Here is a 13,154-nt window from a genome sequence, read left to right on the forward strand (position 1 = left end):
GCCTTAGTGAACCAGGTGATAAACATCTGGCCGTCAACATCGTCCTTTTGACCACCTTGCTTGCAAACAAGCAGCAGTGAGCAGCTCAGTGGAAGCAAATTATCCACACCATGCTAATTAAAAGCATAACCTCTGTCCTGCACAGCAAATGTCTTCTTACATTCTCGTAAAATCTGCTTTGTTGTAAAAGCTACAGAGAGCTTTACACTTGTTGGCGAGATTGTGCACCGAAATCTATCTCTGATTCTCTGTAATGAAGGTCAATCTTAGTATAACAGTATGCACAATGAAGTACGTATAGCAGGGATAGATAAACTGGGAATTTCATTTCACTGAAATATAATTAATTCAAGTCATCAATGCTCACTGCTGCTATGCTGCTGTTACTTTGGCTATAAAATCACTAATACAAGTTAATTTATGAAGGTCAACACTGGTTAAAAGGCAAAGTGCTGAGGTGGGATTTTAGTGAACGCTTCTTCCAATCGCTACAATTTGCTGTTAACACATGAAGCTGCAATATATCGCATAAATGTACATGCAAAGTATTATACATTTTAACAACTAAATGTGACTGTTGTTGGACCAATCTGCATGTAACGCGTGTCTGTAGTCTGAAAGATGTGGTAATTTAAAATCTCGTCTTGTAGTTAATTGCCAAGTAGGATATCAGAATATAAGAACTAATAATTCTGGGAACATTGTCTAAGGTCGTAAGAGATTAAAATCAATAAGAAAATAACAGGCTATATAATATTGGACCCAGTATTTTATACAATAAGCTTTAACAAGACTATATTAATATTAATTCGATATAGTTTATCGAGTTGCCTGAATGTCTTGTTTTACTTCTACAAATGTTTACTTGGTTTTAACATGTGTTTAGAACAGTGTCCTTGAGTGTTTTCAAAGGCGCTGATAAATAAAATGCATCATTATCATTAATAAATGATTCAATGCAGAATTAGATTTACTCACTAATGTGACTGAAGGACCACCCAAAAAAATAAATGTTTAAAACACAAAAGTAACAGATAAGAGGTTGTCCTCTTTTGTAAAAAGGAATGTGCTTCTGCAGTCATGTGACGTCTACATACAACATTTGGAAGCCAATTCGGTACCAATATATCCTGCACTGCTGCAACTCGGGAAATGAGCCAAAGGGTGGATGGAATTGGTCGTGGTTTAAAAACAATACATTTAAGAAGATGCGCAATGAAGCCTAAATGTGAAAGCGGAGTCGAGCTTTGAGCATTTAAGTTGTTGATTTTGAATGACACTACTTTTATATCTGATGTGTGGGCATCAAAAAACAAGAATCAACCTTAAGACTTCCCAACATTTGTGCAGAAACATTCTCTCAGTAAGTGTTTTAGTACGCGTGTCATGAACATGTTTGTGAGATCCTTTGTGCTTGGAGTGACTGTCAGAGTAAAACAAAAGGCAAAATTGTTTTGTTCACATTGAAAATTAAAAAAACAAAGGCCTTGATTATATCCATCTGAGCAAACCAGACTTCCTCCATTTAACATGAAAACACCATTAAAAGTTGATCTCAGCATCGGAGGCGCTGAAACATTCCCGTCTCAAAGCCGTACAATCAGTTCAGTGGCGTCACTCCAACGTTTTCTCACATTGATAACGTCAACACATTCTTTTTCTACTTTTTCCTCACCAGCCAACTGATTTTCAAGCCTTTACACATTCGTCTTTTCAATGCATTATAAATGAACCCCCAACCCCGCTTGGATTTCGCCATCCATCAGTCAAGAGTTTTTGCATCTCACATCACCATCGGGATAGGGCGGGGGCGAGGGCGACGTCAAGGCAGACAGCATTTCCTTTTTAAAAAGTTAAAACTACACCACGATACACAGTTTTCACGAGTCATGCGAATATACAGGAACTAGGATTTAGGACAAAATTAAACAAAACAAAAGAACAAAATCTTGAGTAAAAGGTACCCCCAAGAAAAGAAATATGTCAATTGTAATAATAATAAATTAGTATCTTGTTTAAACAGTGAAGTCTTTACATGGACCTTCATACCAAAGAATAAGTGTAAACATTTCCATCTCACTGGCTGCCCCCCCCCCCCCCCCCCCCCACCTCACACTCAAAACATAAAAAAACAAAAACTGCATTTGGTGATCAGCTGCACATTATTAGTAAAAAGCGAAACAAAGGGGGACAAACCAATCATATTTTCAATAAATAGCACATTCAAGAGGGGCAGACGTTAGTCTGTTAGCCAGTTTACCATAGAGCATTCAATGAAAAGTGTAATGATGCCTTTCTAAAGTAATCAGGACAGCAGACACGGCGGCGGTGGAAGAGGCCTGCAGGTCGCGATGATTTGGCTCCTCGTACTTGGTGTTGGCCAAATAATGAGCCAAAAAATCCGTCCGAAACAAAAAACAAAAAACAAAAAAAAAAGAGTGGGAAAATAAGGCCCCTTAAATAAATAATTGTATTCTTTCATTATATGGTCCCCCAAGAGAGAAAAAAAATTATGACCACTTCTACAGTTAAAAAATGGTATTCCCACGTTGTACGAAAGACTTATCAAAAAGAACCACCAACAAACGCGGCTATACCATTCTGGAGTTAGTGTCTGAAGAAAAGTGTCCCAGGTTTTGTTTTTGCCGCCGACCTCTGTTGTTCTTTGGACATTTCCTGAGAAGACGATGGAGAAGAAGATACATTTATTACATTTACACAAACTTCCCAAATGTGCATTTGGCTATATTTTCAGCTTCATATTATTTTATAGTGGACCTTATATTTGCATAAAATCAGTGTGCGAAAAACAATTCTCGACATGATGAGGATAGGAGTGCATGAACACTTTCGGACCATGTACAATGGAGAACTTACAGCAAAAAAAAAAAAGAAAATAATCTCAAAATTGTAAGAAATAACTACATAAGAAAAGTAGTCCGTAAAGGAATTTGTATAATTTTGTTATTCATAATAAGTTTGCTCGAAATAATTAAAAACATGTTCGAAACAGACAGAAATAAACCTAATGATGTTTAAAACCAGTCACATTGCATAAACCAAGCAGCTGACCACCGCACCTCGTGATGCACATCACCACAGCAACAATGATGGCGATCTGCACAGCGCCAATGATGGCGGCGATGAGTACGTAGTGCAGCTTCTGCCCGCTGGGAACAACGTAGAGGATGTTGAAGTCCTGAGGCTCGTCGCACTGAGGACCTTTGTAGCCTGCGTCACACCTGGATCACAAAAAAAAAAAAAAGCACATTTAAGGTCACCATCATGACGACGGTGTAATGAAACCTGCAGGTCAACCAGAACAAAACTGGCCTTGGAGGTGGTTTTTGGAAAGCTGAAGGATTTTTTATTTCAACACTTTAAAATGTAGAGCATGCAATTTGAAGGATTCAGTGTGGTACACGGGGGATTCCCAAAATGCAGAAATTAGCTTCTGCCCTTTGGCTACAAAATTATAAGTCATAATGAATAATGTAAGTCAGTAAAATCCCCACAATGTAATTTTACACATTTAAAAATGACTAAATTACATTAACTGTGACAGTTTAATGCGACAGATTATTTCGCTTCAACACAGTAATTTTTCATTGTTTAAGTTGGGCGTCATCGTGAAGCGCCATCGTTGTCATCTTCACACCAGTTTGTTGATGTGGAATCATCCAGTTATTCTTCACACGGTCATGTAAGTTTTGCAGTTTGACTGTCGATCAATGCTATCAGTGTAATTCTGCAAACAAGCCAACATGTGACTTCTTTTGGATGTAAATCAAAGAGATCCACCAGCGAATAAACGCTCTACAATCAGAAATAGAAATGAAATCAGGTTAGAAGTGACGAGTTTAACAATCTTCCACCGGGACAACAAAAGTGCACATTAATGGATCTTATGCTTAAATTTAATTCACTTTCTTCTACTGAATGCTTCCACAACAAAAGGAATGTCAAATTTACGACCCAGAGAATCTGATCGGGCCCTTGAGAGGAAATTTACCAGCAGTGAGAAATTATGACATCAATTGCAATGCTTTCATTTGACCACCAGGGGCGCACAGGGGTATAACATACATTCATTCCACTTCAGTTTGGATCATTTGTGGAGTCAGTTGAAGTGAACAGGATTACTACACAGATGCAGAAAAACATCTTCATTAAAAATACTTTCTGGATTTTGACAAGTTCTTCTGATCATAATATGAACTAGCCTACTATATATTTGAGTTCCGTCTACTTATGTCCAAATATTTTAAGCCTTTGAAGATATAAGTAGTATAATAATCCCCTTGTGATCTGTAAGCTATATCAGACATGTAAATGGTGAACTGACTGAACACTGGCATAATATTGCGGAAATGGCAATTGTTATTCATTTTTCAGGTTTGTCATGTTTTGTAAAATGACAATTCAATAAATATGAACTTAACAATATATGAATATATTCATTTGTGAATTAATTAGTTGAACTATGACAATAATAGATTTTGAGTTCAAGTTATTTATGCAATATATTATTATGTACTGGTCCGGCCCACTCATAATGCAATTTATGATTTGTTCCTGACAATAGCTCAGTGATCTAAACCAGATGCAGCTGTGGAAACTCTGATTTTATTATCTTTACATGTGAAAATGGACTTGACAACTTTTGAGCAGACAGATTCCCTGTGATCTCTGGTCCAGGACCCCAGTTTGGGAACCACAGATCTAAATAACATTTTGAGGGAAATACACATTGCCAAAGATACAAAAATAAACTTAAGTTCTTGTTAATGTCTTCCTCTACTAATGAATCAGCATTAGAATATTTCTCCCACCACGGATAAATTATTTACAGTAGAAGCAAAAGGAAAAATATTCCACTTTCAAGTACAAGTATTTTGAACATTCACAAACCTGCAGGTGGCCATGCTGTATTTGATCTCGCATTTCCCATGAACGCAGAATCCGGCAGCGCTGTCGGTACAGGGGATCGGCATCCCGGCGTAGAAACCGTCTCCGTGATTCAGCCCCGTGGTTTCTGAAGGAGGATGGGTTGAGGACACACACACACACACACACACACACACACACACACACACACACACACACACACACACACACACACACACACACACACACACACACACACACACACACACACACACACACACACACACACACACACACACACACACACACACACACACACACACACACACACACACACACACACACACACACACACACACACACACACACACACACACACACACACACACAAAGATTATAACTGCTGCAGGCACATATGGGTTTTATTAATGTTTAGTAACTAGAAGTTTCCAATTACATAAACTGACAGTTAATTTGTACAAGTGCGATAATAAGTAACATTTATTTCATGGATCTTATCAAATTGCCTTTTATGGGCGGGAGTTATATCGTGCATTTTTAGGACTTAATATTTTTAGTTTGGAAACCTATATTTTTGTGGGTTGTAACATTTTATAAAGTTTGGAAGGCTAATAATAGTCAAACAATTAAGAAATATATTATTTGTGAGAATAATAATAAAATATGTTGTTACAAGGAGGATAAAAGTATCACTCTCCAGCAGTGTGCATGTGGATGGATCATAAAATAAAAATAAGGCGGGGGGGGGGTCTTCACAGATCTCTCTCTCTCTCTCCTCTGAAATCCACTGCAGTGTTAAAGAAACAGCCTACAAAGTGATCCGTGCTGCTCATTAAAATGACTGATATGGAATGAACCAAATCCACATTAACATAAAGGCAGCTCTTAATAACAAAACCTGGAGTGCAGGGGCTTAAAAACTTTGCTGCTCCACACATGTATGGCTGCAGCTGTGATATTTCTGGGATTTACAAGCCTTAGAATGTCTTTGAGTGCTTCTGGATCAAACCTTTGAAAGTGTCAAATCATCAAAAAGAGATTATTATTATGAAGACTCAAAGACATCAAAGTGTTGGATGATTCAAAGGTTTTGGGGGCTTAACATTTTTTGTAATATGCTGAACCTTTTTTTTTTTTTTTGTTCTATGATAAATCTATCTCCACAAGTTCAGAATCTACTCAATATGCCAGATCGACTAAAAGTTTGCAACTTTAAAAACGGGCTCAAATGTGACGTATTGTGTGCACCTTCACAGATATGCAATATTGGGTGTGTTTTCCATTGTGCAAAATCCCGGAGAAGTGTATACTGATTACCAAGTCTAAACACCTTTAAGCTTTGCACCTGTTTTGAAAGCATTTCTCCAGCTGGCTCCCTGTGACTTTTATATGGAGACTTCATTTGTCCCCCTTTACTGCATCATTCTTAGATCTTTCTAACATTTTTCTGAATCTCTTCTTTTGCTCCTTTTCGCAAAGCTTTGACGTTGTGACAGATCTATTGCTGTATTGCATTTTCCTTTTGCCAAATTCAGATTTATTTTCTGTAATACTCCAAATCATTTGATAACCTCCTCCACCGACATTTACAAATCATAGTATCACATTTCCAATCAATCCCATAGCAAACGTGTGTAAATAACAATGAAAGTTACCAAAAATGCACCAAAAACAGAAAACTATTCAACCGCGTGAGCATGGAACTGCAATGACTACACTTCATACGGGTCGTTAGTAAATCATCTTTGTTATGAACTATTTAAAAGATTGTAAGAGAAGGACTTAATTTCTGAGCCACAATGAGAGACTCATTTCACATTAACAGAAAATTATCACTATTTCTTGGTTTCAGCAGGATAAAAACAAAGCTTTAAGTATTATATTGCATGCTTGTTAACACTGACCCCTTTCAGCTTCTATATTAGATTTTCTAAATATCTTTTTTATGAACCTTTATGTGATTTTGTGCCAGTAACAGGAGTAGCCAGGAGGTATTATGTTGTCTGTTTGACTTCAGTGCAATATCTCTAGCCTTGAGGGCCATACTCTTCACTTTGACACAAGCATAAACTGATTAAATTATGTCGTTCCGTCTCTGTGTCTCCCTTCCTGCGGAATCTCTTACTGTGGAGCTGGAAACTCTTTGCTTCCTGTCTGGATCTTTTGGAGGTTACCTCCTGGTAAAAGGCAGATTTCCTGTCCTAAATTTGTTGTTTTTTAGTGGTTAGCATTTTCCTCACAGCAGCATTATTATTATTATATATATATTTTTTTATTTAGTCTGGGGTTGGACGCCTTCCCTTTGCATGTTTTCTCTGTGCATGTGTGGCTTTTGGGGGAAGGTGGTGAGCAAGAGTCTAGAAAAGCCTACCACATCCTGGCTATAGGATTGGAAAACATAGGAAAAACCTAAGGGTATTAATGAAGTATCCTTTATTCCCCTTTCTTTTCTCTGAATACTCCACTTTCCTCCCACAGTTAAAAAGTGTGCATTTCACCATTTACTGAGGTTCCACCTAAAAATTCTGCGTGACTTTCTGTCTTGGTCTGTTTGCCCTGTGATGGACTGGATACACGTCCCCATCAATCCTGCCTACGACCACGGTCAGCTGGGATCATCTCCAGCCCCATGTGACATGGCGCTGGATAAAGTAGCAGCCCATAGAAAGATAGACGGCTGCATGTCAACCACACCTGTTCACATGTATACTTATTGGTATTTCTCACATACATTTTGCAATTATATTGATGCAATTGTTGCAAATGGCATCACCTTGGGTTATTATTCTAACTCTTGTGAAAGACAATTAATAATGAGTGCTGTAAAGGCTTGTCATTCGATCAGAGATAAAAGATCAGGAACAGTTAAATGAGATGAATTCATGAATGCAATATGGGGCAAGTTGAGGAAATCTCTCGCACAGGTGTTTTAGCACAAACTGCTTAAAAGTGAGGTTACAGCTGATGCGCCTGGTATTTATTTCTGAGCTGTAAATGAGTAACTGAGGAAAACATACAATGATGAGTAAAACAAAGTTATGCAAGGTGCTGTAAAAAAACTCAATGAGCTCAATCTTGTTGACAGTAAACTGTGATCAGCTCTCTGTGGCACTTTTTTTGGATTGAAGGTTAAGAAGAAAATCCGCCTGATTCATTCATCAGAGGGTTTGACTGATTTGTTTTGTGATGTTTATTTAATGAAGGGCGTCCGGCACCTGAGGAACCAGAACAGAAAACGTTTGAGGAGAGCTGCTCTGAGATCTGTCTCTCTTTGCTTCTGTTTCACTTTATCACGAGCAGAAATGTGCTGCTGTGTCCTTCACTGTCTGAGATGTTGACAATGCAGCCGTCTAATCCGATCCTTTTATTGTCCGTCTGAGTCCAAGTTAAAACTCAGAGTGACGGCGCTGACGGAGCTGTGGAGAAAAATCCCCCCGACACGTTTTAGTCTGTGATATCAATGCGGAGACAGTGGTGCAGAGAATGAAATCCTCCGGATTCTTTTTCATCTCCTCTTTGATCTCCAAACTCAACATTTGCACCATGCAGAAGGATGCGTAATGCTGCAAAAACCCCTCGTTCTGCTCCACTAATCTGAATGTTTACTTGTGAGAAATTACAGTGTCACACCAGAATCAAGCTGCTGCTTCTTTTTTTTTTTTTTTTTTAAACTGTGCACTAACTTTAATTCTGCCTCGGCTGAGACTTACAGCTTTGAGCTTTGGTGTTTTGTGCTTTGTTTTCACTACCTACTTCCACCCGCTACCTTCCCTCCTGGAGGACGTTATTGTGTATTAAGAGATTTTCATTAGGTTTTTATCCTGCAGTTATTGCAGGTTCAGATGCAGGTTAACAGGCTTCAAAAGGCCAGTGGAAGTTTCATTGTCAACTGCATTAAACTCTATTGAAAAGCAGATTTACAAAGTGGCTATATAATCTGAGCCCCCCCCCCCCCCCCCCCAAAAAAACAAAAAAAAACAAAAACAAAAACCACACATAGTCTCAGAGGTCCTTAATGTGTGGACTTTGAAGCATGCGAGCAGCTTAGCTCTTTTTCATGTTTGTCACTATGGTGCAGATTTAAAAACCTCACCAACTGTGGATCACCAAGAAATGTGGTGCAGATATTCATGGCTGGAATAAATCGGCAGTGTTTTATTGAGCAGAATAATGTCGTTGATTTGCCTGGGATATTTTTGGGAATGGGTGGGTGGGATCGCAGTATTTTATGAAACCTGACAACAGGATGTCTACAGACAGCGAGTTTAATGTTAAATATGGAGACACAATGTGGTACTTCAGAATGAACAGCCCAGCGACAATGGAATTTTTTTTTATTATTTCCCAGGAGAAGTAATTTCATAGAGACATTGACCTTTAGCTTATCCAACTAAATACAATAAATAATAAAAGAAAACCAAAAAAAACAAAAACCCAGAGCATTTCTCAGCTCTCTATTCAGCTGGATTTCACAGTTGACATTTTGTTTTTCCACAATCTAAATAAGATCAAACATAACGATTCCAAAAAAAGTTTGATGACTTTTTTCTGACCTGCATTAACTGGTTTATGTCCTGCTGGTTTTCATTAGAAACTTTTTTTTTTTATAAATATTTTAGTTTTGTGCTTTAACACTATAATATCAAACAAACAGAAACTCATGTGAATAAAAAAAAAAAAACAACAAGTTCATAGAGGAGTCAATCATTTATTTAATATACACTCTTAAGTGGATTGGGGAAAAATTGCAAGTGAAGCTTTAGTGCAAAATCATAAAATGTTGCATAAGTGTGAATTAAACTGTGAGACTGTGGTTTATGCTTCCCAAATAGGCATTCTGTGCTACTATCCTCCATCCCACAGCTCTACAATGGAAATGAGATTAGCTGTGCAAAGTAAACACTACTCAAGAGATACACAATAGACACACGGCGCAGACAACACACTGAAATAAACCAGAATGATCATTCAGTATGCATCTCAGAACAGAGCCAGGTTGCGGCAAATATTGACACAATCGCTCATGAACTTGAACAGCCTCCTTACCTAAATCGTTCACTTTAAAAGGGCTGCTGTCATCCTTCTTGCCAAGCTTTTCTTTATCAGCTGTGGAGGACACAGGAAGATGAAGTTAGTTTATCCACACAAACACAAACAATTTTCACTTCCAAAACGGAGGAAAAACGCAAATAGAGTCCAGCTTTCACTTTGAAATGTGTATTTTCTCGGTTTGGTTTCCTCGACTTTTTGTACGCTGTTTCTCAAATCTGTATGTGTTCATCCGTGTTTGACTGTGTGTGCTGTTTGCTCTTTGGGACAGGCTGAAGGAAGTAGATGTCTGGGCATGTTTACTCGCAGTGCGAGTCTCGGTCTGGTTGTCAACGTCGAGACGGTGAAGGGTCAATCTGAGCCCTGACTCCATGTGTGTGTGTGTGTGTGTGTGTGTGTGTGTGTAAGGAGTGGGTGCCAAGAAACCAAGAATCAGTTGGCTTTGGTTTGATGCGTTGTCATACTCATTTTCCTGTTGACACGCCTTTATGCTGTCTGCAAAAGGTGCAGCTGAGAATACACACACACACACACACACACACACACACACACACACACACACACACACACACACACACACACACACACACACACACACACACACACACACACACACACACACACACACACAACTACATACATTATGCCAACCTGGACCCCCACCCAACCTAAATCCCATCAGAGTGTCAGCAGTTTGGTTTCTCTGGGTTCTGAAAGCACAACAAAGTCTGGAACACAAGGACATGAACACACATGTTTGTATATGTGTGGTACTGCACATGAAAATTGTGTTTTCCAATAATATGGTCCCCACATTGTCTCAGGATTCTCAAAACCCTACAAATTCAACAAAGATACATGCACTCACACACACACTGTACACACACAGACACGCACCCATCCATTTTTAATGCCCCTTCATTCCTGAGGAAATCTTGACAGATCTCTTGCTCTGATTCTCTTTCTTGTACCCTCCCCCCTTCATCCTTCCTCTCCCACCAACCCTCCTGCTGTGTCTTCAACAGCATTCTTTCGCTCTTTGAGGCCAAAATATAAATAGAAAGAAAAAGCACTGCCCGACATGTCTAGAAAACAAACACTCATTACAGAAAAAATAAAAACAAAGAACCATGAACTGTCGTATGGTGAAGCGGTCCGCACAACTTTGCAGCTTTTGTTGGATGTTGGATTTGAACACAACTCTAAGGATTACGTATTTGGGATACATTGTGGCCGTTCGTAGCAAATAAAACTCAAGAGTGAGGAGGCATTCGATTGTACAATGAGAACACACATTCAGTCAGAGGCCAAGTAATGATGCATCCATTCTACTGGATGTCTGATTGGCTCAACCCAGATACTTGTACCAATGTTACAGCAGATCTTTCCAACATTTAACTTTTGTAAGTGAACTTACTTATGTTAATATTAGACATCACATAAGGAGAAATGCCATCTTCCTCAGTTTAATATGTTTTGATTGCAGGTCATTTAGTCGGAAATAGTTTTAACTGCAACAGTCTGTTATTTTGACAATTTGATCAGATAAAAACATTTACACCGATATATTGTTATTGCATGTGTAAATCAAAACAAGAAACAATGGGTGTGACAGAAAGTGGCAGACGTATATGTTTTCATTTGACCTGTGGTTGTCAAACACTCATAGTGACATGTATTTTTTTTTCTTTTTTTAATCTTTCAATGTTGCGTCCTTGGCCTTTGTGAATCAGAAATTATTAGATTTACTCATTGAAGAGAGGGTGTGAGACGAGATCGGGTCATTGTTAAAAAAAAAAAAAAAAAAAAAAAAAAAAAAATCATGTGTAAAGTTTTGTGTGATCTATTATGTTGAATGCTTCAGCAACCAAATGCATTCACGATACCACTTTCTACAATCTTTGGAGTTTGGTTTCTGGGTTTTTGGCCTGATGCCCCGAGAAGACAGCAGCTCAAGTGAGAGAGCATGTGCTCTTCACCTCAGGGTGGGAGTTACCCATGATGCCCGCCACCTCACAACCCCCACCCACCACCCTCCTTTAACCAGGGCTTGGTCACCAGTCACATTAAAGCCATAACCACCGAGAAGAAATCCATAAATCCTGCCGGGTTACGATCTGCTGCTAACACCCACAGAGAGAGCGTCTCCAGCAGGACGACACATTGTGATTCAAGGTGAGTCCATCAACATAAATCAGAGAGACTCCGAGCTTCACAGAGGCAGGAGGAGCTCTGGGTGTTGGCACAGACTCTGAAAAACATCAGATGGCAAACGGTGACTGCAAATGAGGTTCATATCTAACACTCGCACCTCTAGCCTCCTCTGAGAGGAGAAATCATTCAGTGATGGATCATCAGAACTGCGACTGTTTTTATCTTCCTCATTAAAACTTGTTCTGCATATTCAAGAATGAAACCGAAATACATTTATAAAAATGACTGTGCCAACGCTCTCGAAGTGGAGCAACAGTCAAGTTAAGGAAACGAGGAAAGTTGGTGAACTTTTCACTCTTTCATCAATTTTAGATTAATCTTAGACTTTGGCTGTTTTGTTTTTCCTTCTTCCTTTAAACTCATGAATGTGTTTTTAACATCAAAACGTTGCTCCAACTGGGGGCCTGTGGTTGATGGCAGTACAACATGGCAATGCCTCTCTAAAAAACAAAAGGAAGAAACTGATTTATCAGAATTGTTTTGTGAGACTCCGTATTTGTGTATTATAGATAAATAAAGGGTGGTTGATGCAAATTTGTATTGTGCATCCATCTTCTTGAACTGCTTTATTTACACTCCGCTTTAGGTTTTGGGAGGAGCTGCAGTCGATCTCAACCTAGAGTAACAAATCAATCTAACACAATCCTTTGGATTGTGATAGCCGGAATAATCCGCACAGGGAGAACATGTAAACTCCAGACAGAGAGTCCTGCCCAAGCCCCCGTAATGGCCCCAAATATAAGACAATTGCGCTCAAAAGGAGTAGAAAGAAGTTCAAAGAATCAACATCTGTCATGCATCTAAAACATCATGTGACAAACTTTCAGCATAAACTCATGCAAACAACACATGCCCGAGTTTATGCTTGGACATTATTAACAATCGTTTCTGGTCGTACAATCAAAACTTTGAATTTACCGCAGACACTTTTAAACAGTATTTAGAAAAAGAAAAACCTTTTCAATGAATTATACACCTTTAAT

The 13,154-nt window shown here is 38.7% G+C and overlaps 1 protein-coding gene across 1 annotated transcript in view; it reads right to left on the reverse strand.

The window, feature by feature from the left end:
* Positions 1-2,591: 2,591 nt before the first annotated feature.
* The window catches only part of tmeff1a (transmembrane protein with EGF-like and two follistatin-like domains 1a), a gene marked incomplete at its 3' end in the record, with an annotated part of 81,149 nt that continues 70,586 nt past the window's right edge, over positions 2,592-13,154 (reverse strand). The window contains exons 7-10 of the mRNA XM_080503117.1: positions 9,955-10,014; positions 4,912-5,035; positions 3,081-3,242; positions 2,592-2,676 (exon numbers count right to left, since the gene is read on the reverse strand). Coding sequence (XP_080359243.1) covers positions 2,592-2,676; positions 3,081-3,242; positions 4,912-5,035; positions 9,955-10,014 — 431 coding nt within the window. The remainder of the gene's footprint in view (positions 2,677-3,080; positions 3,243-4,911; positions 5,036-9,954; positions 10,015-13,154) is intronic.

Source organism: Blennius ocellaris (genome assembly GCF_963422515.1).
Source record: "Blennius ocellaris genome assembly, chromosome: 10".
Taxonomy (NCBI): Eukaryota; Metazoa; Chordata; class Actinopteri; order Blenniiformes; family Blenniidae; genus Blennius; species Blennius ocellaris.